Source organism: Chelonia mydas, chromosome 2, assembly GCF_015237465.2.
Source record: "Chelonia mydas isolate rCheMyd1 chromosome 2, rCheMyd1.pri.v2, whole genome shotgun sequence".
Lineage (NCBI taxonomy): Eukaryota > Metazoa > Chordata > Testudines > Cheloniidae > Chelonia > Chelonia mydas.
Genome location: NC_057850.1, coordinates 69,617,993 through 69,645,735, shown reverse-complemented (window position 1 = coordinate 69,645,735; position 27,743 = coordinate 69,617,993). Strand labels below are relative to the sequence as shown.

The 27,743-nt window shown below is 42.4% G+C and overlaps 1 protein-coding gene across 1 annotated transcript in view; it reads right to left on the bottom strand.

Moving 5' to 3' along the window:
• PXDNL (peroxidasin like) overlaps positions 1-27,743 on the bottom strand; it is a 285,265-nt gene that overhangs the window by 175,262 nt on the left and 82,260 nt on the right. The window contains exon 2 of the mRNA XM_007058778.4: positions 4,530-4,601. Coding sequence (XP_007058840.2) covers positions 4,530-4,601 — 72 coding nt within the window. The remainder of the gene's footprint in view (positions 1-4,529; positions 4,602-27,743) is intronic.

Below are 27,743 nucleotides of genomic sequence, written 5' to 3'. Positions count from 1 at the left end.
TCAGTAAACAAAAATTCATGGCAGCCATGACATGTGACTTTTACTAAAAATAATGCGGGGGGGGGGGGGGAAAGGAGGCTGATGGGAGGATTACTGAAGCTCGAGCCCTTGGGGAAGGGGGAGAAGAGAGACCAAGATCTACTGCATCATGGGGAGGGGGCCCAGCACCTGGCATGGTGGGGACTGACAGCTCTGGGTTCCCCCCACCACGTGCAGTGGCTCGGCGATCCGGGGCCCCTGCTAGCTGACATTTCCAGCCCCGCCACCCCAGGGATGAAGGGGGAAATGTCATGGAGGGCTCTGAAAATCATGGAATCTGTGACTTCTGTGGCATAATCTTATTCTTACATATGGCCCATCTACAACTGCTATTAGCAAATATCTCCAGTGACCGGAGATGGGACAGAAGATGAGAAGGCTTTGAGTTACTACAGAAAATTCTTTCCCAGATGTCTGGCTGGTGGGTCTCGCCCACATGCTCAGAGTCTAAATGACTGCCCATATTTGGAGTCAGGAAGCAATTTTGCCCCAGGTTAGATTGGCAGAGAGTCTGAGGGTTTTTTTGCCTTCCTCTGTGGCATGGATCACTTGCTGGTTTGAACTACAGTAAACAGTAGATTCTCTGTAACTTGAAGTCCTTAAATCAATATTTGAGGACTTCATTAACTCAGAGGTCATGGACATGTTGCAGGAGTAAGGGGTGAGTTTCTGTGACCTTCAATATGCAGGAGGTCAGACTAGTTTATCATGATGGCCTCTTCTGCCCATAATGTCTATGAGCTTATTTTTAGTTTGAACACTTCTTTGATATTTGTACTAATGCTGTGAACACAAGGGGCCAGACACAGGCAATAGAACAGACATGCTTAAATGTGAGAGTCAAATCTGCAGGAAGAGATTTTCTATATGTAAAACAATTTTATAATTCAATAAACACTGGATATACATTTTTACATTACTGAATGAACGAGAAACTCTTATTGTTAAGAATTGAAAGTTTTTAAGGTATTAAAATGTTAATGGCTGCTTTTATTGGAGTATATTTCACACAAACATATCTACAGAATTAGTTATAAGGTTTCATTTACTGAAGAATGATACAGTGGCAGTGGTATGCACAAAATAATAAAATACAGCATCTTTGAAAGGTCAAGTCCAACGTAGTATTTGACATTCTCGGGAGTCAATCAATATCTCCTCTGGAAGAAGGGACCCTAGTTGCAACTATTTTTATCCAGCCCACTAAGTTTATTTTCTATACCCTCCCCACTGTCAACCTCCAGAAATGATATACTGACTATATCTTCTGACATTTTTCTGGAAGATTGATCTTTTCAGTTGCATGGATATTGAAAACATAATACTAGCTTGCATTCAGATAGCTCATCTCATCACAACAGACCCCAAAACTATTTACAAATTTGATGTAATGGAATACATACTCCACCACCACTGAAATGCAGTCAATGCCAGGATAGAATGCACCAACTGTCTAAAATTCCACAACACTCTACCCAACCGTTTAGGACAGGAAGTGAAGAATACCTTATCCAGTTGACACTGCAAGCAAAATATAAGGCAGCAGAATGAAGTCAGTTGAGCTGCGTACACTTAAACAAAACAAAAGTTTCAAACTTGAGCCACATTCACATAATTTCAGGAACATTTGTTTGAATCTATCCAATTTTGAGCCATGTGAAATACAGTGGTTAGCAAAACAATGTGGGAATTAGGCATAGAGTCAGATAAATTTTCTTTCAAAAATCATCTTGTGCCCTGATCCCACATTAGTGGATCCCAATGAAAGATCAGAGCCTTCTGTTTCCTTTCCCCCCTTCACCTGTAACTTGTCTTAATTTAGACCCCAATCTTTAAATACAATATTCCAGTCTAGAGCCTTGCGCCCAGGTAGATGGTCTCCATGTGGGAGTCTTGGTGTTATACCCTAAAAAAACCAAAAATGAGGTATTTTAGGGTTTCACTAATCCCTCTTTGGGACTAATGCTTAAAAAGAAACTTGCTCTTAATTTACATGAAAACCAACAGGATTTTTTAAAATATTTTCTTATAAATTTTTTGAGACTACAAATAGAAAAAAACATGCCTACAGTAAGGCAGTGAAGGAAAAGATAGTTCGTAGATACCAAATAGTCACATAAAAAATATATAAAGGTAAAGGCAAAGAATACCTAGTATATGAAATGCTTAGTGGGAACTAAATATGTGCAGTGACTGCAAGTTTGGGCCCACTGTAATCATTTGGCCAAGTTATATGCATGCAACAGTTTGAACCTTTCTTCATGAGTCAATTCTTCCAGATACTTCATCGCTTTTGTAGCAGAATTCCTAATTTTGTCATCTTTAAGACAGTTCCCTTACACAAAATTCACTGCCTGGAACTCCCACTTGTGGCCTGACCTAGCACTGCAGCTCTCTGCCTCCTTTCCCACCCTCCTTAGGTTCTTGAACAGACACTTCAAAACAAACTCCTTGTTTCCATAACACCCTTGTAGGACTCATTTTTTGCAAGTCCTAAGATAAAGTACTGAAAGTCCAAACCAGACAACATCAAATGGACAGAGGATCTTCCACCGCTGCCACTTCCACGGCTCCTCTGTGTCAACCTTCAATTTCCACACCAGGTCTTTTACTAAACACACACAAAAGTCTAAAGTCTACCCCCTCCTTGGGCCCCTTCCGCATGCTCTGTGCCCCTAATTCCCAGGCCTTGCAGAGTCCTTCCCTGCTCTTTGAACTGCCTTCCAGGAGGTCCTTTTTCCCAGAAGCTTCCCTCTCATGGGAGATTCTGGCAGCCCCTTCTAGGGGCCTTTCTTCTTCCCATTCCCCTCTCCTTGCTGACAGCCTGTCCCTTTGGAGGGAACACCTATCTCTTTCTCAGCTGTGTCGGGCTAATGAACAGGGCTGACTGGCTGGCCCCAGGTCCCTGACCCTTAAATGGGCAGACCGCCCTGTTACAAGAGCCCAGCATTCTAGGAGTTTCCCCATTGCAGTGTATAGAGCTACTATCATCAACTTGATGGTGTGTTATTTCTCTATATCTCTAATCCCAGACATTACTTATTTAGCCCCTTTTTCCATATCTTATTTCACTTTTACATCTCACTTTGTGTCCACTATCAACCTTAGCTACTTTTCTGTGTTACTGATTTGCAAGTAGTCCCATTCCACCAAAACTCTGGGCTTCAGGTTACTTTCTCTAGCTATGTTCTCTTGTACTTTCCAGCCTAAATTTCAATGCATTTCCTGCTTTCCCAATTTAGAATAATCTATGCTTGACCGCCTCCCCTCCACCCCCAACACACACACACACACACACACCCACCCTCTTCCCAGATCATTAATAGAGATGTTTAAAAAAAAAAAGAGAGAGAGAGAGAGAGAGAGAAAGACTGGGTTTAACACCAGTCCCTGCAGAACTCAGGGGTCACTTCTCTTCACCTCAGTACATTGCCTTTTAACTTCATTACCCTTTGTTTATGGTCTTTCCACCAGTTCTCAATCCATATGATGGGACTCAAATGCAAGTCAATTTAAATTAATTTTCCGAAGTAAGATTCCTGTGTACTTTGGCAACTACAATTTAAAATTTTCCTCCTGAGAACAATTATTTCTTACACTCTGTCTTCAAAAGAACCTTGTGCGTAACCTATAGCCATTTCTCTCCACAAAATACAAGAGCATCATGTCCTTGATTCAGCATGTGTGTCTAGCTTTAAGCATCTGAGTAGTCACAGACATTGAAACCAATGGGAATAACTGCATGCTCAAAGTTTGGCATATGTCTAAATTTCTTGTTGAACTGGGTCCCAAATCCACTGCAAAAGAGCTACAGAGGATGGAACAAGATTTGTCTCTGTATGCTGAATAACGAAAACACAGAATCAAAAATAAAAACAGTCATCTTCACTTTGCTGGTGTTTATGGTGTAAAATTATTTGTGCGTATTCAGACGGAATGCCAGTTATTTTGGAAAATGTATGTGAATCCAAAAGTTTCCCAGACTTTAGAACAATGGGAGTATTCATCTGAAAATCCGTACCAGAAGCATGCTATTCATTATAGGCTAGTAGTCTTTCATTACCCTGTTACCTAACAAGTTTCAGTCATCTACTAAGGGTACAGAAGCAACATCCTGTTTAGACTGGAAATTCATTGTGGTGATGACTGTATTTCTATCTATACCACATTGGGCATGTCCTCACATATAACCTCAGCAATAATAGTGTGATTTAAATAACCCATCAAATACCATGAAAAAAGAAGCATGAAAAGTTGATGCTTCCCATATGATGAAAAAGATTTGTCCAATCTACTTTCTAAATACCTACAAACAACAAATAATATATTTGCAGACAGCAGGATTGATTCACAAATAATTCACAAACGGAATAATATTTGCAACAAGAAATGTGACCCAGTTCAACCCTAGGTCTTCAGCATGTGAATAAAAATGCTAATTACTGTGTAGTCCACAGACAGAATGCCAGTGGCAAATCGCAGAGACTTACAGGGTGTTCAGATGCTTCAATTTCTTAAACGTGCCTGCTGGGATTTCTCGTATTCTGTTAAACCGCAAATCCCTGGAAAAGAAAGAACAGGAAATTTAAATTAATCATTCTGACTTCCTTCCTGTCACTGCTAAGTGTTTGGTGGGGGGGAGGTTCATTTTAATACATGAAACTAATACATCTCCACACCCTTCTCTTATGCATGTGACAGATCACAGAGTTCCAGTAAATGGAGAACAAAGGGAGAAGCAATGGCAGCTGACAGTAATCCCATGCCCACATACATAGCGGCCTTTCAGATCACTGCCTCCATACCAGCCTTCTACTCTTCATCGGGTGAAGACCCTGCCCCTTTACAGGAACTTAAATGGAGCGGCCGAGCTACTGCCGTGGTACTATTTGCAAACGTAAATCCATTTAATATTACACTGTTCAGAAATAATTCAGCTGAAGCTGGGCAATCCTTGCCAGGAGAAGTTAAGGACAACATGACTCAACCTCACCATATGCCTATCGGTTCAGGGCCACCTGCTGTTTAACACAGCAAATGAATTCATCATAGCTTCTGTGCCATTTCATAGAGATTACAAAAGAAACCATGGAATACTTATACTGTATGTATACTGGCAACTGCGGTTCAAACTACACACACATGCAAAATAAAGAGCTGAAAACAGGAAGTTGCATGTATCTGTTGGCAAACTCTATTAGATTTTCTTTCGAGAGATCACCATTCATTATGGTTACCCATCAACTCAGTTCAGCAGAAGACTCATGATTCCATACTAGTTATTATTAGACTGAAATTACTAGAAAACCTGCTGAAACAGCCGCTTCTGGTTACAAGAAATGTCTGTGGTTTTGAATAAGCTCCAAGGTGTCTCATTTTAACTCTAATTTAGTTTGAAGGAGAATATTTTGCATTAATTTGTAAAGGAGATTACTGGTTTACAATAAAAATACAAAGTTCAAATGCCAAAGTGATTAAAGGGAATTGCAAATGGATGGATGAATTTAATGCACCTAGATTCTAAAATGTTTGGTTTATACTGCTCCCCAAAAAGTCATCCCCATACTTTTTCCTTAACACTAATCACCTCACATATTTACTTCTTCCTACTCCGAATATCAACTTGATGTATGAGCAGCCTAGAGGATTAGAAAAAAGGCCCAGACTGAGCATGAAAACAGAAATTGAATAGCTCCATAAGGGAGTTCTCCCCTCATAAGAGGAGAGGTTATGTCTGGGTCTCTCGTTTTCTTAGTGTTCATTCTTTATATTTTTCATAGGGGCGACCACTTTACTTGGCTGCTACCATGCAGGTTGTTAAGTCTCAAGAGAGTCTACTCAGCCAACTCCTTGACAAGCACTAAATATGGTCCTGTTCTCAATGACTGAGCACAGCAAATCTTTTCCTGGAGGCAAGAAAATATGCAACATTACAAATGCTAGGGTTTTTCCTCAACCCCCTGTTAAACTACAGATACTGTAAGTTCTCCTGGATAAATGTTGAAAAAGTCCTATATATTTTAATAGTAATTTCAGCCATCTTAATATTTTCATGAGTACTCCCATTTACTGTCCACAAATACACCACTTTTTAAGGTTGGGAATATGCAAAAAAGTAACAAAATATGCAATTAATTATATGACATTTCATTTCAACTTGTGATAAGAAATCTAGGTGTACTTTGGATTGGAGGGTGCTTCAAAGAGGAGGTTTCCTTTGTGAGTAATTCCAGTTATCAGTCCAAACTTTCAGCTTGTCTTTTCTCTACTTACTGCATTTAATGAAACTCAGGATGCCAAGATTCACTTATCGATAAATTTTAAAAAATTGCCTTTGATGCACATAAACATTTTGTTAAAAGCTACAAGACTGTTTTCTCTCTTTTGCTGTACAATACAATGGCTCAATAAACATCTACAGCATGGAAATATAGATAAGACAACCTTCTGGTTCCCAGACAATGCATCGTCTTCTCCATGTTCCCACAACTCTTCCCAAAACAATCACTACTAACTTGTTACAGTGAGATACAATTGGGGCTGTTGCTATTTTAGTGACACAATCACACCTAAATCATACACTAGAAAAACAAAGTAAACACCCCTTAATGGATTAAATGTATATTTGTACATCAAGAAAATGTATATTATGGACAAAATTATGGACAAAATTTTCTCCTCTGATGCTTCATCGGTGCCTCTTAGGGAAGAAGTAAGGCCACTAAATCATGCCTCTTTTATTCCCTAACACCAAGGAGTATCATTATGACAGTAGACTTAACTTTGAATATTTTGGCTTGTGTTAGATTGTGCCATAACCTGAGTGCATTTAAAAATCTAGATTTTTGCAGCCAGTATGCTTATTGTATTAGAAACTCAAGTACTTCCCTAAGCCTTTAGTTTATACTGTTTTGAATTGCCTTGCATTTATTCATACACTATATCTGTCTCTCAGGGAATGTTAATAATTAGCTAACACCATCTAACAATTGTACATGTTCATTTTCCTCACATCAACCAATGTCTGACTTTCCTTTCTAGGATATAGTACACCCTGGAAGAGAATTCCAACTCATTTATTAAAAGGCAAAGAAAAGTGATACCAATTTCCCTTCTATTTGTTCCTCATATACAAAAATGTAGTCATTCGAAAGATCTTCCCATTATCCAACTGCTACTGGAATAGCGAACATTTACAGTCTTGTGACAGATCTGGTTGGTCCTAATCAGTTGGCAGAGTGAGCGCCCTTCTGTAAAAAAGACAGTAGCTTACACTGTTTCTAAACATTTGTAGTTAGCATCTTTGTATTTGTCAGAGTTTATGAAGCTCATGCAAATATCCTTTTTGCGTAAGTGAAATGTTTAGATGATTGCTTCACGTTTATTTGCCACAGGAGAATATATGGTAGCTGGAAAGCCCATAAAAATGTACATATAATTATAACATTCTAAAGCTGTGCCTTGTTACATTAGCTCTAGTTTTCATTGCAAAATGCTAATCTAAAAAAGAAAATTCATTTCATTGCTAATCTAAAAAGGAAAATTAAACCTTTCATGGATACAAGATTCTAGATAAAAAATATTTCAGCCTAAAGCTTTCTACTTTCTTTAGTTTGCAATAGCCAGCCATTTCCAGGATATGTCACTGCAGAGTATTCATCCTTTCAAATGCATGACATTTTATGAAGTCGGTCAAATAAAAGACTGCTTATTCCACAAATGTGCACTCTTCTCTCACAAAGGACACTCCTGCCTCTCATCCTTCAACCTCTGGCTAAGGAAGACTAATGGATAATCCCTTTCAAGATGTCAGCTTCACCCCTTAGGCTGGCCACCAAGGTTGCTATTTCTTCTTCCCACTATCTCTCAAGCAAAGGAGAATGCACAGCCACCTCTCTGCCAGCTGGGAGAGGCAATGAGATTTTAGCAAGGAATCTCCATATTCATTTCATAGTAAATCATTCTTTTGCCATGATCCATGAAGAAACACATCAGCTTTGCATATGGGGAAGTGGTGTCTTGTACAAATTCACTAAATACTTAATCTGAAACATGTTTGGTAAAATAAATCTCTCTGACTCGAAGGACAGCTTCATTTTCCGTTCTCAGTGAAGTCCTCAATTTGTCAGTTTCAGGAGACAAGAATGATTTAAGAAATCTGTATTGTTTATACAGCGATCTTTTTTACTTAGAAGCTGGTAAGAGACATAAGATTTCTTTGCACTTCTCACTCTCAGAGCATTCTCCATTTTATCCCTCTATCTGCCCCTTACATCAAAATATCATGTAAAACCTCTCTGTCATTTTAGCCATAGGAAGGCTATATGTTAGCCAAATAAAGACGTGTTTATGCAACAAATCTGAGCCTCCCTCCCTCAGACAAGACAGCTGCCTCTGAGAAAGAGGTGCTGTCAGAGCAGTGTGAGGACCCCCTAGTAAGAACTGAGCTCTGTCTCTCTGAAATATTCTCAGGCCTTCCTAATAGAAGGAAGTTGAGAGTGAAATTGGTACTGAAATTCAGATCCTCCCCATGCCAATTCAGACCACCAGCATTATGCTTTGTTTCTTTCAGTGTTTGGTTCAAATCTTATCCTTTCACTATTGTAATGATTTCCTACTCTCTGAGACTTCAGAGTCATCAGCTCTACCATAAACCATGGTTTCATGGGTTTGCTGGGGTGCAGGTGAGGCAGTGTGATCCAATGAATGTAGCACTGGACTGGAAATCAGGAGGCTGAGCTCTCTGCAGCTCTGACATTGACTCGATGTGACCTTGGTTAAATCACAACCTCTCTGTGCTTTAGTTCTCGCATATGCTGAGTGGGGATAATAATACTTCACGTCACATTGTAAAGTACATTGAGATTTACAGATCTAAATTGCTAAGGGTTATCATCAAGTCCACTGTCAGAGTTCGATAAAATAAAGCAAGAATGGTGTCAAGCTGCCTGAAGTGCCTGAGGAGGATAATTACCAGCCTCAAGGCTGACTGGTAAGAAGCAGGACACAGACCCCAAATTGGCTGAGAGTTCTATATCCTGATTTCATCAACCAGTTATCAACTGTAAACTCCTCAGGCACTGTAACAGCCTTAACATGGAGTCACAGACAGTCCACTTGGGTACTCCAATCTGTCTCACCACTCAGGTGAGCATGCCTTTTGTGACAGATGGTGCCTTACACCAAAAGTCACAGCAATAGTCAGGTTAGTCTCAGTCCAAAAGGACCAGTCACATACCCTAGTCAATTGCACCTTATATCTCATACAAAAGACTATTTTTGTAGCCAATCCTCTAATAAATTATCTGATGATTTATTAAATAGGAAAAGGAAATGAGATATTGAAAAGGTTTAAGCAGGGTAAACACACACACACACACACACACACACACACACAAATAAATGAGTTACAATCTTAAATAGAAGCTTCTGTAATAAGCAAGCACTATATGTCTGTTAGGGCTAACCCAGGCTGAGCAGCTGGGGACCCCTTGCTTATGCCTAGAAACCTTGCCCCAAGAGCCTAAGCAGGACAGAGATAGTCAGTTCCTTCCACCTGGGGTTTTTATTCCCCACCTGCCATGTACTGTGAACTGCAAACTCAGCTGATGGGAGGAATTCACTTGCATGATTCATCTTGGGAGGGGGTGGAGGAAGCAGGACAACTGAGTCTTTTGTCCTCTGTGTTGTCCCGCAATAATCTGGCTAGTGTTGATGGACCTTTCCCTTTGTGCAGGACATAACACCTTCTGTTGCAGATTGGCACTTTACACTACTTAATGTCTCTCTCTTGTCTGGTGATTTACATAGTCACAGAGGCTTACAATACAACTGCTCAAATATTATTTTCCAATAAGGGATATATATATATTATAGGTGAGATTAACACATTCAGCAATTCACAAACTGAATCGAAACCCTAAACTCATTCTTATAATTCTAAGACCTATTTTGACAATATTAACACACAGGAGAGCCACGATGATTCCACCTGTGTTTTGAGCAGTTTTCAGTTGAGGCTTGGGGACCTTGGTATTGCTGGCACCTGGTCTGCCAGCACTGCAGATGGAACTAAGGAACTTCTACTCCAAGGGTTTGATCCTGGTCTGATACAAGTTCAATGCAGGGGTGAATGGGGGGCGGGGGGGGAGGACCCGCATTGACTCATCAAGCAACAGAATACCAGGGTTCTATCACTTAGGATTTGCCGACAAAAGTGCCAGTGTAGAAAAAACTGAAAGCTGAAAATATTTCAGTTTTCATTCCCTATCCCCAACCTCGTGACAAAAACTGAAAAAATCTGAATCTTTTCACAAAAGTTATTTACCATTTTTCAAATAAATGTTAACGATTTAAAGAGCAGCAGAAGTGCATTTAGCATGAAATAAAATTAACCTCTTTAAGTAATTACTATGTTCTGTAAGACAGCAATTCCCAAACCGTGGACTGTGAGCTTCTTATGGTTCACAGAGCACTTAACAGTGGACCACAAACCTGTTTGGTCATATGGTGCTGTCTTCTCCATACTTGCAGCTCTAAATCCCATTAATTAAACTAAATATGTATTAAATACTTTCTTAATATTTTGTGCATTTTTTTAATAATATTCAGAGAATTTATCCTGACAATACCATTAGAGTACTGTTATCTCCATTTTAAAAGATGAGGAACTGAGGTACAGAGGAACTATGTGATATGCCCAAGATCCAAAAGGAAGTCTGTGAGCAGAGCAGAAGTTTCAACCCCAGTCTCCGGCTGTCATCCTAGAGATTGGATCACCCAAATAAAGACTTGAACAAGTACACAAGGAGGCTATGTTTCAGAACAAATAAATTTAATACATTCTGTATTTCTAGTCACACAATACGAAAGAACAAATATTTTATGTGCACACTGTAGTTCCAATTCAGCGCACAGCCCAAAATACTACTAACTGCTGTGCCACAGGCACCACAACAAGGCCACGGAAAACCTGAAAACTGGTTTTTGCAGAGTTCTAGAGAGATTTAGGACTGGCTTAATCTATGATCTATGCTTGGAAGACTGCTTTGAGGATTTTAGCGTTAAAACCAAGCAACGCTTCTAAACCATGTCAATAGTTCTCATATTATTCAATTACTCTACCTCTGAGGTAGATAAAAAGAACAGAGACTTGATCATGGGAGGAAGAATAATGAAGCTGTCAGTTAAGCTGGTAGCCTTTCAACATCTGGGCATTGTAACCTTGCTGCTCTGCTCATGGTAGTCATCATATATGATTAGTTTGGGTGTTAGAAAATTATGTTTGTCAAAAGCAATTAGCATGAGTTAACGGTCTATTCACCACTACCGTTTGTTACTCTAAATGCTGCAGAATGACTTGCATAGGACTATTTAAAAATTAATCTAGGGCTTTATGGCAACAGCCTTTGTGAAACCTTTGTTCTTTTCATAACATCACTTCTCTGCAACTATGTTTCATGATTCAACTATCACATCTGTCCCCTATAGCTCTACTGAGAGATGATATATGGTAGGGCTAACATCATTCAGCCTCAGGGACCCTTTTGATTACAGTTTTGATCTTGCATATATTACATACCAATGCAACATGGATAAATATTAAAAATATATTTTGACAGCCATCAGGTTGCTCACTGGAAGACATGACTTGTGAAGTGTGCAATATACAAGAAATACTGTCAGGAAAGGTTTAGACTACCACCTTATTTATGTCTTTAATTGCTCCATCTCCACCGCGAGAAAGAATGAAGCACTAAAACGAAAACCTTTCTTCTGCAAGGACCATCCACTTTTTTATGACTGAAAAAGTTTAGTGGTTAAGTTTGAAAAAGTCTGGATGCTTACCCAAATTTACCTTCATTTTTAAGATTTCTGTATCTCTGCCCCCACTCCAATTCAACTAAATTTTCTCCTTTCCACTTATTCTTCCCCTGGATTCAAAACTCCTGATCTCACATATTCCCAAAATGTCCTCCAGCCTCAAAACTCCCTCTTCACAAATCCCAAGTGACCAACTACCTCCTTCTGACCCAGATCCCAACTCCCACTCCCCAACTGGGCTCCTAATTGAGGTGATTATGGGGAGTTCCAAGTCTGGTGCTATTTCAATTGGATTCTGTCTGGCTGCCATATTCGGGGATTTCCGCATCACACACATTCTCCCAAAAGCATCATTTCACATCTTTAACCCCAGGAAAGCTCCAACATTTGCAAGCTTTGCGGACATCAGCTGGCCCAACAGATATTAGACCAGATGAGATGGATTTCAGCAGAGCCTGAAGGTCAAGGAGAAGGACTAGGGAAGGGATACTTTGAGTTAACCCAAGCCTTTACAAGGGACTGGGAATTTGCAATTTTGGCAACATTTTGTTTTACATTTTGCAGGACCTCATTACTCCTGGCTCTGACACTGGCTTGCTGTGTAGTCTTGAGAAAGTTAGTGACATGCTGTAGAGGGCTCCTGACACCGAAGTGAAGGGAGGAGTGGGAAATTCTTCATTCCCCTAAGGGAGTCCACTCCTCTGGATACTACTAAATGATTTCTTGCAGAGCTTGCTTATCCCTGGAAGTCATAAACATTCTTCTGAAAAACTGTTTGCCTTCAGAATAGGCCACATCACACCCAAAAATTTGCTGAGGCAAGATACTCTCCCAGACACTCCTCTCCCTTCCACATTACCCAAGCTGAACTCTATACTATGCTAGCAGAAATACACTCTGTATATATTTCCAGAACAAAGTATCATCATTTTCAGCAACTTGTGGCTTCATGCAGCTTAACATACATTTGATTGCCAAGTGGATTTGCTTCCCTTTTTGGATGTGGTTAATAGGAAAGAAAAAAAAAACATTTTTTAAATGAGAAAACAAAATGAATAGATTCCCCAGTCTTGCACTTGTAAGCCAGCAAGACTTTTCAATGGCAATGCCTTGTTGAAATACTGGTAGCACATGATAAATGCATGTCAAAGTAGTTCCCTCTAAAACAGTTTCCCTTTCATATGACAGCACCCTCCTTTGTAAAGCATAGATCCACAAAGGGAGTTACATCTTGTAATGCCAAGCCACCCAGTGGAATCCACAAACCCTGGGTTAGGCACCTAGGCTCCCTATAGGACAGCGGTTCTCATACTGGGGGTCATGAGGTTATTACATGAGGGGGACAGGAGCTGTCAGCCTCCACCCCACTTTGCCTTCAACATTTATAATGGTGTTAAATATATGAAAAAGTGTTTTTAATTTATAAGGGGGGGTCACACTCAGAGGCTTGCTATGTAAGAGGGGTCACCAGTACAATAGTTTGAGAACCACTGCTATAGGGAGAGACAGGCACCTGAAAATGAAATCCACAAAATCCAGAACATTAGACTAGGAACTGTGCATGCTAGCCAATAGGGGATGCCCTAACCACAGCACTATAAAATCATTCTCAGTTTCTCTGGCTCAATGCATAATTAATACAAAGTGGAAAAACTTCAACAGGAGAGGCTGAAGGAGGCCCATACCCAGTCCAGGGGTGAGAGCACTCACCTGTGAAGAGGAGAACCCTTCTTCAACTCTTCTCACCAGGTACAGGGGGGCACTGAACTGGGAACTCCCAGCTCCTGAGTGAGTTTCCTAGCTCCTGGGCTAACGGTAACAAGGGAGGCCTCCTCCTCTCCTATGTGTTTGGAGGCGTGCTCCAAGAATACCTATCCCGATTGTGCCCTGCAGGAAAGACAGGCAGGGCAATGCCTAGGTTCACCTGGTGTGAGGATTGTGCTGAGGCATAGGCATGTCCTACCTGTCCAGAGGCCAGCAGGGTGCATGCCCACAGAGACAGACTTTTAGGCATGTAAGGCACTTTTTACAATGTAAAAAATGGAGTGTTAAGCATCTGCCAAGTGGGGGTTTTGTGGATTCCAGTAGCACCTAAATCTGGGATTTAGGTGACATCCCTCTGGGGATCTGGGCCTTTGAGATCCTCAGATTGAAGGTGCTATACAAGAGCCAGATCATGCGAGTGAATCTTTGTAGGAGCTGCTTCCATGGAGCCCGGCACATACCCCTGGGAGTGCAAAGCATTAGCGTTATGCATAATTGTGGATTATAAAACCACGCATTGCTACATCTATCCTCATAGAATGGTTGTGCCGGTAATTATTCTGAGACAATATTATAACAAGTTCCACTTTTTCCTGTATTGGAAAAGTGTTCTGGACAGATGGATCTTTTCTTAGTCTGATATATCTTAAGTAGAGGGTGCGGAAGGAAGTAGGCTATTACCGCTAATGGAAATAGTGCAGTGAATTCCCAGAGCACACACCACTGAACATTTACACCGGCTATAAAACAGTTATTCCTAAGAGGCTTGTTCTATATAATTAAATGCAATCTCTTTCAAGGGCATCTTTGTGGAACAAGGGCATCTGGTTAGGTTAAATTGCAGGTATGTATTTGCTAGGGATCTCCCAGAAAATCTCTCTCAGGACTTAGAGACAGGAGCCTGAATTGAAATCAACTATATCAGCTGCATTTTTCAACATTATTCTATTGCTATGTTTCCCATCTGCCCTGATTTAGTAGATACAAGAATACACAAATGTCCAGCTCTCACCAAAATACCAACTGCTTTCTGAGCAACAGTGATTTCTTCTGCTCTCATAGTTTGGTAGCATCATCAACAGTTTTTTTTTTTTTTTTTTTTAAATCAGAGATTCAAAATCTTAATCACTTCCATAATGACATTTGAAATACATTTTCTGAGAAAGGGTAACTGGGGAAAAGGTCAGAAAGCAACAGTCTGCAAATGAAAGGCTCTCAAATGCGTTTACTGAAAAAACACTCAAGAAAAGTGAGTCCTTTCTGAAGTCATTATGGCCACTTCAGCATTGCCTAATTGGCCAAACCCTCTATCTGTGTCAGGTGAAAGGGATGGCTCATTATCCAGAAATGAGTGTTGTTCAGCAAGGTCAACACTAGGAAAATGAGCTTGCCCATCCCTGCTTTAAAAAGATGATGAATGGCCGATCCAAACTCCTCTCTCCACTTCAGAGCCTGACACAATGACAACACTGTAGAAAGAGGGTGTGGTGTTCTCGCTCATCTCCCTAGACAACCTAGTAGTATAGTGAGAGATGGTGATCAGCCACCTGGGAACCAAGGGAAAAAGTTCCCCACTGTTAGCAATGTTAATGAAAAAGGTGGGGTTTGAGATGCAGGTATCCATCCACTGAAAAGTGGAACGTGAACCCCTTCACCTCCAAACTTATTTCAAATAGACTACTGAGTACTCATTACAGGCAAGGAACACATCTGAAACAATGATTGAGAAACAGAAAGCTTCCCCTGTTACCAACACCAGAGCTATTCAATATCCTAATTACAAACACTATTGCTGACATATTTAAAGCATCTGAAAGTTAGACATTATACATTTATTGCAGCTATACATAATAGGCCCACTCATTGTCTGAAGATGGCACTAATGGGCAATAATGTGGTGACTTACTGAAAAATATAACTGATGACAACAATTTAAGATTGTCATACTTTATAACAGTTGCACATGGTTATGCTAACCTAAAATGGTTTGAGTGGTGTATCTCACTATTTGTAGAGATCAGATACAAATGAACTGGGGAGCATGTTCCTGTGCAATGCAAGGGTCGGGGGGGGGAAGAATACAACAGAAATGCACCAAGAGAACTAGAAAGAGAACAACGGAATCACCCACTGAAATCCCCACATTTTGTGTGTGTGTGTGTGTGTGTGTGTGTGAGTGTGAGAGAGAGAGAGACAGAAGTATCCAGGGTTTGAGTGTAGAGGAGAGAGAATGGAGGATTCAAGACCCCAATAGACTGGGTGCTCTGAAGGTAACTGAGAAGCTTGTAAGGCAGTAAGGATTGTGCTGTGATTTGGTTTAAAGATATTAAGAGCTGTTCCTTTTCCTAAAACTCAGAGGCTAGAGCTGGACTGTATGCAAGTCAGGAAGGTGACCTCTTAATCCCATCTTCTTAACTAGAGAGCTTGTTATATTGCCATAAGACTGATGTATTTCAAGATAAAGGGATTACAATTACTTTAACCTAGACCTCTGTAACTTCAACTATCGAACACATATTTCAGTGCATGTGTCTTGCTGCACTGCTCATGAGGGCAATTGCTTTTAATTAGCAAAGGTTACACACACAATACCAGAATTAAAATCCTGAACTTCGGAGGAACAGGTTATAATTGTAAAGACTGTAGAATTTATTTTTCACATTTTTCTCAAGAAGCTCTAGACTGAAATACATTCTAAGAGACTGATTCTCCACTGTGACCAAGTTGGGGAGAGGGGGGACCATCAAGCAGCTAGTGGTGGCTCCCAGGCTCTGAATTGCACAGCTCTACCTCAGGGGAACAGCTTTAACCTAATACCACTTGTAAGAGATCCCTCACAGCCCTTACATTAGTGGAAGATCTGCCTACCTTGCCAGGTTTCAGAGTAGCAGCCGTGTTAGTCTGTATTCGCAAAAAGAAAAGGAGTACTTGTGGCACCTTAGAGACTAACCAATTTATTTGAGCATAAGCTTTTATGAGCTACAGCTCACTTCATCTTTTCCACAGTATGCATCCGATGAAGTGAGCTGTAGCTCACGAAAGCTTATGCTCAAATAAATTGGTTAGTCTCTAAGGTGCCACAAGTACTCCTTTTCTTTCTACCTTGCCAGGTTTCCTCTCTCTAGTTGGGGGTGGGGAAAGAGGGTAAACAGACAGCTGGAACAGGAGGCAGCAGAGAGTTCCCCTGAACCAGCAGATGTTTCCCTGCACAAAGAGAATTCCCTGCTAAGCAGATTTAGGAATGGAGTATCTGGCCCTACATTTTGGATGGCAAGATTGTTGTGTGACTCCTATTCCACTCAACAGAAATAATACAGCAGTGTTGGAACTGTACCCCTTAGGTCTTTGGATTGGGTACATCTTAAATTAACAAGAACAGAACTGATACATAAATCCTCCTCAAACAATGTACAGTTTCATTTTGCAAAACAAGATAACTGACAATCTTTGATCCTATGTAGTGTTTTAGGAGACCGTTAGTTATTAAGTGTCTCCACTCTAAAGATCACTCTGTGAGATCAATGAACCCCCTCTGTCATGTATAAGTTTTTTAAAATTATGTGACATTGTGAGGCATGTCCCTGCATGCATAAGGAATTAGTTGTCATAGATTCATAGATATTTAGGTCAGAAGGGACAAGTATGATCATCTAGTCTGACCTCCTGTACAACGCAGGCCACAGAATTTCACCCACCACTCCTGCAAAAAAACCTCACACCTATATCTGTGCTATTGAAGTCCTCAAATCGTAGTTTAAAGACTTCAAGGAGCAGAGAATCCTCCAGCAAGTGACCCGTGCCTCGTGCTACAGAGGAAGGCGAAAAAACTCCAGGTCCTCTTCCAATCTGCCCTGGAGGAAATTCCTTCCCGACCCCAAATATGGCAATCAGCTAAACCCTGAGCATATGGGCAAGATTCATCAGCCAGACACTACAGAAAATTCTTAAATTGTTAAATTAAATTTAATTTAAATTCTTAGTCTTTATTTCTGAAGTCACAATCAGGTTTCATTCCTGGAACTCAAGGAAATTGCTTTGAAGTTAAGATTTATTAGTCCACAAGGACCAAAAGTAGGCGTTAACGATTTTATTACCTATCTTGCAGTTATTTTATGTCACTTTTCTTAAATGCAATTCATCTGAAGTTTTCAATAAAAATATATTCAGTAATGCTATCATTACGAAAAAGAATAAAAGTACAGCAGTTACTGTACTATAGCTGGACCAATAACAGTTACAAGAGAATTAAAGTCTTAATTTTTTAATTTTTTTATTTTTATTTTATTTTATTTTATTTTTTTTACAAGTTTAGCTGCTTCGTTACATTTGGTAGCTGGCACAAAGAATATTTTTATCCAATTGACAGTGATTACGTTAAGTGAAATTTGAGCTGCTTGTATGATTCCACTAAAGGAATACTTTTCTATAAAGATCTCTGATAACTATATAATTAGATCACAGAGCAATTACACTTTAGCTTCCAACATTGTGGAAATCTGCACTTATTTTGTAAAAAGCAATACATCAAATCTAATAAGGCTAAAACTAGCATTTGAGTCTCTCTCTCAAGCACTGTCGATCTAATGGCCATTAGGAAATGATCATACTGTATACTAGAAACCACTTTGTAGAGTCATATATTTCATCAGTGACACATGGAATGCTGAGTGAATGCTATTAAGATGGATTCCACAACTGGAGTTCTTTAGCTGTAGGAATCAGACTCCATGCAGTGGTTAACAGTAATACAAAGGAAATAATGGTAAAATGAAGGAAGGAAATGACAATAATTGGATGGTTAATGTTTAAACTACAGGAAAAGGAGCTAATTAAAGATAATTTAAATTAAGTATTTCACAAATAAAGGGACATTGGAACCAAATGCTGGCTACACCTTGTGCAGGTGTGTTGCAGATGAGAACAAAGACCTCCCTTCCCTTTCACTTTTGTAGCCCTGCAAAAGAATAGCCAGAGTACTCGTTGGGAAATGGAGTCCCTGCTCACTCCTTCTGCCTCTGGGAGTACTGGGGGTGAAATCCTGGCCCCACTAATACCACCTAGATCTTATATAGTGCTTTTCACCAGTACATTGCAACATACTTTATGGACAAGGTAAGTATCATTAGCCCCATTTTACAGATGGGGAAACTGAGGCAGAAGAGAGGTGGACGTGATTTGCCTGAGGTTATCCAGCAGGACAGTGACTGAGCCAGGAACAGAACCCCAGGTCTCCAGAGTCCCAGTTCAGTAGGCCAGGGCCAGGATTTTACACCATGTGCCTAAAAGGGTGCAGGGAAGGATGGGGTAAGGTTAAAGACCCAGTTTTGCTCTTTCCCCATCTTCCACACAGGCCAACACAGAAGTAGAGCATACTTGTTTTGAGTGATACCACCTTATTTTCAACACAGCACAATTCCTACATGTGACCCAATTCAGCAGTGCTAAACAAAATTCAGCAGCGCTAAAAAATTTAACATTTATATTTGGATGCACCGCTTGTTATGTATTCACCACTAACATATACTCATTAAAGACATATTAACTGAGGTTTTAGCAGTCATGCCACTAACAGAGCTGTTTTTAAACACAGCTATTTATCCATAAGGAGTAAGATTTAAACAATCATTGGCAAATATTCTGGGGACAGATTGTCCCTGGTCCTCGCAAGTGCTTTGTGGGGAAAAAAGAGCTGCTTCTTCCCAGGTCAGGGTCCCATTCCTGCCATGCAGTAGGAGAAACCTATTGTCCTTCAGGTAAGAGTCACCATGGAGGAGAAATCAGTGACATGGAGTTGAGATATAGATTCACAGAACCACAGCGTTAGAAAGAGTCACAAGGGTCATCTAGTCAAACCCTCTGCCAAAATGCAGAATTTGCTGTGTCTAAACCATCTGAGACAGATGGCTATTCAGCCTCCTTTTGAAAATCTCCAATGAAGGATCTTCCTCAACCTTCCAAGACAATCTGTTCCATTGTCCTACTGTTCTAACAATTAGGAAGTTTTTCCTGAGAATTAATCTAAATCTGCTATGTTATAGTCTGAACCCATTTTTCTCTTGTCCTGCCCTCTGTGGCAAGAGAGAACAACTTTTCTTCATCTTTTTTATAGCAATCTTTCAAGTATTTGAAGACTTATGTCCCCCCCCTTAATCTCCTCTTTTCCAAACTAAACATACCCAGTCCCTTCAGCCTTTGCTCTTATGGCTTGCATTCCATCCCATCCCTTTGATCATCTTTGTCGTTTGCCTCTGGATGCAATAGTCATAGTGAAACTTGTTTTATTTACAGTATATACACCAGTGGGAGTCACAAAGCACTCACAGCCAAACCCGCTCCCACAAATCACAGCCAAGACACCAATGCCAGGAACCTGCCCTGTCCCCCAAATTGCCTCCAAATATACAGACTAACACCACGGACAAAGCCTCTCTTCTGCCACAGTTGCATCTAGTTACAACTGTTGCATAACAAACTAACAACAACACTGCATTTCTTTGAAGACTCAAGACTTGCTGACATGCGAAGAAAAATAGCTGATCAGACTTTGTGTAACTGCACCACCTGGTGACCCGTCAGCACCACCTATTGACCCGTCATAAACACAAACACAAGAAAGCACACTGAGTGCATGTGTACAAGGGTTAAAGTGCACGTATGGCTTTCTTCATGCCAATCCACACCAGAATGAGTGGGGAGGGATGAGGATATAGCAGGGTCATGACCAAACCCAACCCCTCTCTTTCTATTGGCTTGCAAAGATTGCTGGATATAAGAGCAAGTAGGGGTTTGCTTGCTGACATACAACACCCCTCCCTGTGCTATTACTGAGACAGGGTTATCATCTGGTCCTGTATATCAGGGGTGGGCAAACTTTTTGGGCCGAGGGCCACCACTGGGTGGGGAAATTGTATGCAGGGTCGGGGCAAGGGGTTGGGGTACGGGAGGGCGTGTGGTATGCAGGAACGGGCTCAGGGCAAGGGATTGGGGGCAGGGGTGCAGGAGGGGTGCAGACTGAGGGAGGGAGCGCAGGGCAGGGAGTTGGGGTGCACGGGGGTGCGGGGTGTGACTGGGGGCTCAGGGCAGGGAGTTGGGGGGCGGGGTGCAGGAGGGGTTCAGGCTCCAGCCTGGTGCCGCTTACCTAAAGTGGCTCCGGGGTGGCAGCGATGCGTACCAGGGCCAGGGCAGGCTCCCTGAATGCCTGCCCTGGTCCCACGCCGCACCTCCAAGAAGTGGCCGGAACCACGGCCCTGGGGGAAGGGTGGGCACATAGCTAACCTTGCTATGCCTCCAGGTACCTCCCCCGAAGCTCCCATTCCCAAAGTTCCCTGTTCCTGGCCAATGGGAGCTGCAGGGGGCGGTACCTGGAGGCAAGCCCTCTGCCCCGCCCCCCCGGGATGTGGTGCCGGCCGCTTCTGAGAGCGGCACATGGCCTGCGTCACCACGGGGGGCAATCCCACGGGGCATAGTTTGCCCACCCCTGCTCTATATGAAAGAGAGAAGAGATTTATTTTCCTTTCCCCAATGTACAAAGCACCCATTGACACAAATGGGATGAATGCACATATGGAGATCAGAGACCCCCGAAAATGTTTAAGCTGAATTCTATGTTCATATACCTTTGCCTTTATTATTGCTTTGAAATCTGTTTCACTGTCACTCCCATTGTGCAATGATCAGAACTATCAGTTCCACAAAGCCATGGAAAATGAGTCATCACAACAACCTTATACATGAATGCCAGGGAACCTATGTGCCACCACATAAGTCACAGCTTCCTCCTTGTGCTCTCTCATGAACACCCCTAATATCTTTGCTTCAGTATTCTCTGTAAGAGTTCGCCTAGGACTTATTCATTCAACCTTCATGCATGCAACCTTCAGCTTGCACCCAGACAAAGCATACAAGGCAGGTAATTATTGAATAATCCAGCACATATCCTTTCATCACTTATTTCTGAAGAACAATCAACTGATTGTACACTGCACATTTTAGGACAATACTCAGTAACGGTATGCAGCAGGTTTTCCATTGTTTCAATATTGTCCACCTCAAGTAGTCAAAAATTCATCAGTTCCTAAAAAGACCATAAGATTATTTTAAAAATCACAAGATTTAATTTTTTTTTCATCTTGTATTTGCTTTCTGGCTTTTGAGTCTTTAGGGTTCATGTTTTCAAGCTTTTCTCCACAAATATGAGGACTCAAAACTTTTTAAAAAAAGAAAGTTGCGATTTTCATTTAACCCCAGGACTCCAGGAGCAGGGTTTTTAATAAAAGATACCAGATCTCTCGAGACTCCCAGTAAAAATCATGAGAGTTTGCAAGGTTTATCTCCTGCTGCTTCCTTCTCTTCTTGGAAGACTCCAAGCCATAGAAGAGCATCCCAAACACACATGGATTTTACCCTAACCTGAAACAATTATGCTAGAATATCCTGGGTCATATTGTGAACCACTAACTAACAGGCACCATCCCAATGAAGTTATGAGCTGACTAGTGTGAATAAACGCTCAACAGCAGGAGCAAGAGTTGCTCAAACTAGCCTCTATAGTTTGGATTACACAAAGTGTTGTGGAGGGTGGAGCGAGGTCACTCAAGTTTGAGTCTTCCACAATACTCACCCACACGCCAAGGATCTATATTATATAAAAGATTTTGTGTTTTGAAGAGGTGAAGGGAAAATAAATCTTGGATTGGTAGTTCCTCTGCTATACTACACTATACTATGAACTTCATTTAAAATATTCATTTACATCCTTGCAGGAAGTTGGCCTGTAAAATAGTTTCTCACGGGAAAATTGTGGGCACCAAGTGTCCCATTCCTTAGGGCATCTAAAACTAAATTAGAAACACACATACTCTTTGGAACAATTCTCCGTTGTCAGGGAGATGAACTGGGTGATTTACTTAGTCTTTCCCCATCTCTAAATTCTATGAAACTAGGCAATGTAAAGGATACAGCTAATGTGATCATGAAGAACGTGCTGAAATCTATACAAAATTTCACACAACTTCAAAGCACATTGTAAAGAATGAGGAAAATAAGATTCATATCATATTAGAATAGTGTATTTTTATTTTTGTTTTTCAAGAAAGGTAACTTCATTTAAAGATTTACAATTCTTCTTTAGACTGTAGGGACACAGTCCTCTCAAGAAAAGAAAAACCATCTGTCCATCATAGGGAACATGTATCACCCTTTGCTATCATCCTACTTCTTACAAAGTTGCGTTACTGTTTTTTCGGGGGGTTGGTTTTGGTCAAAGTTTGTGAGGACCTAATGTACGTTAACTCATCTATGCAAGGATTAAAGCAGTTGTAAAAATGGTAGCAGGAAACTCTCATCATGTATTTGAAGTTTTGTTGAGACTATATACACCAAAATGTCAAAAGGTTCATAGCTTTGTTATTTATATTTCCCATAAACCATCTCCCTCTGCCCCCACAGTATCAGCCATCATCCTCCAACATTGCTCACTTAGGGCCTGATCCAAAGTCCACTGACATCAATGGGAATTTTTCCAAATCTGCCCTTCTTGGACCCTGCCCACTCTGCAGGTATTTCTGTTTTGATTCTAACCCTTCCTATGATATTTTATTACCACCACTTGTATTTAATTGAGTGATAATTGGGTCTCTCTTCCCTGAACTCCAGGATCATTTCAATCCCTACATCAGCACTTAACTTCCCTTACCCTGCACTTTCAGTTCAGAGTTCTGCTCATGCCTTACATTCCAAATCTGTCTGGCATGTCTGACTACATATGCCCCCTACTGGGCTGCTGCTGTTCCTCCTCCTTTTCAGACTAACGGATCATTCCCTTGGGGAAGGGAGCTAGTGATCCCCTGCCCATGTGTTCCCAGGGGCTGGTGGAGAGAAGCGGTGGAGGACTCTAGAGTAGAATTGTTCAGAAATATTCTGACAAAAGGAGAGTTTGGTGTCAAATGCCTGTTCATAGAATCTGAAATTTCTTGCAAAAGCAAGTCAATAGACCAGTGATCAGCAACCTTTGGCATGCAACCCGCCAGGGTAAGTTTGTTTACCTGCTGCGTCCACAGGTTCGGCCGATCGCGGCTCCCACTGGTCGCGGTTCGCTGCTCCAGACCAATGGGCGCTGCAGGAAGCAGTGCAGACCAAAGCATGTGCTGGCCGCCCTTCCCGCAGCCCCCATTGGCCTGGAGCGACAAACCGTGGTCAGCGGGAGTCGCGATCAGCCGAATCTGTGGACATGGCAGGTAAACAAACCCTCCCGGCCCACCAGGGGGCTTACCCTAGCAGGCTACATGCCAAACGTGGCCAATCCACGGCTGGCTAACCTAGTGAGGAGGGCTTTAAACTAGGTTCACCGGGGGAAGGAGACCAAAGCCCCGAGGTAAGTGGGAAAGCGGGATACCGGGAGGAAGCACAGGCAGGAATGTCTGTGAGGGGAGGGCTCCTGCCTCATACTGGGAATGAGGGGCGATCAACAGGTTATCTCAAGTGCTTATATACAAATGCACAAAGCCTTGGAAACAAGCAGGGAGAACTGGAGGTCCTGGTGATGTCAAGGAACTATGACGTGATTGGAATAACAGAGACTTGGTGGGATAACTCACATGACTGGAGTACAGTCATGGATGGTTATAAACTGTTCAGGAAGGACAGGCAGGGCAGAAAAGGTGGGGGAGTAGCACTGTATGTAAGGGAGCAGTATGACTGCTCAGAGCTCCGGTACGAAACTGTGGAAAAACCTGAGTGTCTCTGGATTAAGTTTAGAAGTGTGTGCAACAAGAGTGATGTAGTGGTGGGAGTCTGCTATAGACCACCGGACCAGGGGGATGAGGTGGATGAGGCTTTCTTCCGGCAACTCACGGAAGCTACTAGATCGCATGCCCTGATTCTCATGGGTGACTTTAATTTTCCTGATATCTGCTGGGAGAGCAATACAGCGGTGCATAGACAATCCAGGAAGTTTTTGGAAAGCGTAGGGGACAATTTCCTGGTGCAAGTGCTAGGGGAGCCAACTAGGGGGGGCGCTTTTCTTGACCTGCTGCTCACAAACCGGGTAGAATTAGTGGGGGAAGCAAAAGTGGATGGGAATCTGGGAGGCAGTGACCATGAGTTGGTTGAGTTCAGGATCCTGACGCAGGGAAGAAAGGTAAGCAGCAGGATACGGACCCTGGACTTCAGGAAAGCAGACTTTGACTCCCTCAGGGAACAGATGGCCAGGATCCCCTGGGGGACTAACATGAAGGGGAAGGGAGTCCAGGAGAGCTGGCTGTATTTCAAGGAATCCCTGTTGAGGTTACAGGGACAAACCATCCCGATGAGTCGAAAGAATAGTAAATATGGCAGGCGACCAGCTTGGCTTAATGGTGAAATCCTAGCGGATCTTAAACATAAAAAAGAAGCTTACAAGAAGTGGAAGGTTGGACGTATGACCAGGGAAGAGTATAAAAATATTGCTCGGGCATGTAGGAAAGATATCAGGAGGGCCAAATCGCACCTGGAGCTGCAGCTAGCAAGAGATGTCAAGAGTAACAAGAAGGGTTTCTTCAGGTATGTTGGCAACAAGAAGAAAGCCAAGGAAAGTGTGGGCCCCTTACTGAATGAGGGAGGCAACCTAGTGACAGAGGATGTGGAAAAAGCTAATGTACTCAATGCTTTTTTTGCCTCTGTTTTCACTAACAAGGTCAGCTCCCAGACTGCTGTGCTGGGCATCACAAAATGGGGAAGAGATGGCCAGCCCCCTGTAGAGATAGAGGTGGTTAGGGACTATTTAGAAAAGCTGGACGTGCACAAGTCCATGGGGCCGGACGAATTGCATCCGAGAGTGCTGAAGGAATTGGCGGCTGTGATTGCAGAGCCCTTGGCCATTATCTTTGAAAACTCGTGGCGAACGGGGGAAGTCCCGGATGACTGGAAAAAGGCTAATGTAGTGCCAATCTTTAAAAAAGGGAAGGAGGAGGATCCTGGGAACTACAGGCCAGTCAGCCTCACCTCAGTCCCTGGAAAAATCATGGAGCAGGTCCTCAAAGAATCAATCCTGAAGCACTTAGAGGAGAGGAAAGTGATCAGGAACAGTCAGCATGGATTCACCAAGGGAAGGTCATGCCTGACTAATCTAATCGCCTTTTATGATGAGATTACTGGTTCTGTGGATGAAGGGAAAGCAGTGGATGTATTGTTTCTTGACTTTAGCAAAGCTTTTGACACGGTCTCCCACAGCATTCTTGTCAGCAAGTTAAGGAAGTATGGGCTGGATGAATGCACTATAAGGTGGGTAGAAAGCTGGCTAGATTGTCGGGCTCAACGGGTAGTGATCAATGGCTCCATGTCTAGTTGGCAGCCGGTGTCAAGTGGCGTGCCCCAGGGGTCGGTCCTGGGGCCCGTTTTGTTCAATATCTTCATAAATGATCTGGAGGATGGTGTGGATTGCACTCTCAGCAAATTTGCGGATGATACTAAACTGGGAGGAGTGGTAGATACGCTGGAGGGGAGGGATAGGATACAGAAGGACCTAGACAAATTGGAGGATTGGGCCAAAAGAAATCTGATGAGGTTCAATAAGGATAAGTGCAGGGTCCTGCACTTAGGATGGAAGAATCCAATGCACCGCTACAGACTAGGGACCGAATGGCTAGGCAGCAGTTCTGCGGAAAAGGACCTAGGGGTGACAGTGGACGAGAAGCTGGATATGAGTCAGCAGTGTGCCCTTGTTGCCAAGAAGGCCAATGGCATTTTGGGATGTATAAGTAGGGGCATAGCAAGCAGATCGAGGGACGTGATCGTTCCCCTCTATTCGACACTGGTGAGGCCTCATCTGGAGTACTGTGTCCAGTTTTGGGCCCCACACTACAAGAAGGATGTGGATAAATTGGAAAGAGTCCAGCGAAGGGCAACAAAAATGATTAGGGGTCTAGAGCACATGACTTATGAGGAGAGGCTGAGGGAGCTGGGATTGTTTAGTCTGCGGAAGAGAAGAATGAGGGGGGATTTGATAGCTGCTTTCAACTACCTGAAAGGGGGTTCCAAAGAGGATGGCTCTAGACTGTTCTCAATGGTAGCAGATGACAGAACGAGGAGTAATGGTCTCAAGTTGCAATGGGGGAGGTTTAGATTGGATATTAGGAAAAACTTTTTCACTAAGAGGGTGGTGAAACACTGGAATGCGTTACCTAGGGAGGTGGTAGAATCTCCTTCCTTAGAGGTTTTTAAGGTCAGGCTTGACAAAGCCCTGGCTGGGATGATTTAACTGGGACTTGGTCCTGCTTTGAGCAGGGGGTTGGACTAGATGACCTTCTGGGGTCCCTTCCAACCCTGATATTCTATGATTCTATGATTCTATGAATCCCTGTTCTAGGGCATAGCTACACTGCAGTTGAGAGTGAGCCTCCCAGTCCAGGTACACAGACTCTCAATAGCTGAGCTGGAGCGTGAAAAATAGCGGAGCGGTCGTTGTGTCTCCTACAGAGACTGTGGATAGCCACCCGAACTCAGACCCAGGGGATTGGATGGGATTGATAGCCTGAGCTGCTACCCATGCTGTACTGTCCACTCTGCTATTTTTATTTTTTTACCTGGTCTGGAAGGCTCACTCCCAGCTGCAGTGTAGTCATACCCTTAGCTCTGCAGCTCCAGGGAAGGCCTACCAGGGTTGACGGATCCCTACTGTGAAGGTAGGAGCATGGCAGTCCTGAAAGTTCTGGAAGACCCAGCTAGAGACAAGTCTTAAGTACTTCCATTTCCCAGGACTACAGCAAGAAGCCTGGAAGCCTGAGAACCCCAGCACAAACCAAGGCTTTCAGGATCCCTGCTGTGTAGTGGGAACCTGGAAGCCCTGGGAGACCAGGCTCTAGTCAAGATTCTCTGGATCCTTGAAATCCTGGGGACTCTCATGGCTTCTAGGCTCCCTGCTGTGCAGCTGAGAGCCTGAAGGTCCAAGGACTGGATTCTAGGGTCCACGGTTCCAGGGCATCTCTGCCATGTGGACTGCTCCAGCCTGGGAACCCAGGGCTTCCAGATTCTTGCCAGCTGGAGGTGGGCAGCTCAAATAGTTTCACCACTGCTATTGCTTAACAAGAATGTCATTTCAGCCACAGCAGCTGCCAGTCCAGGGAGCATATTTCATCTTGAAG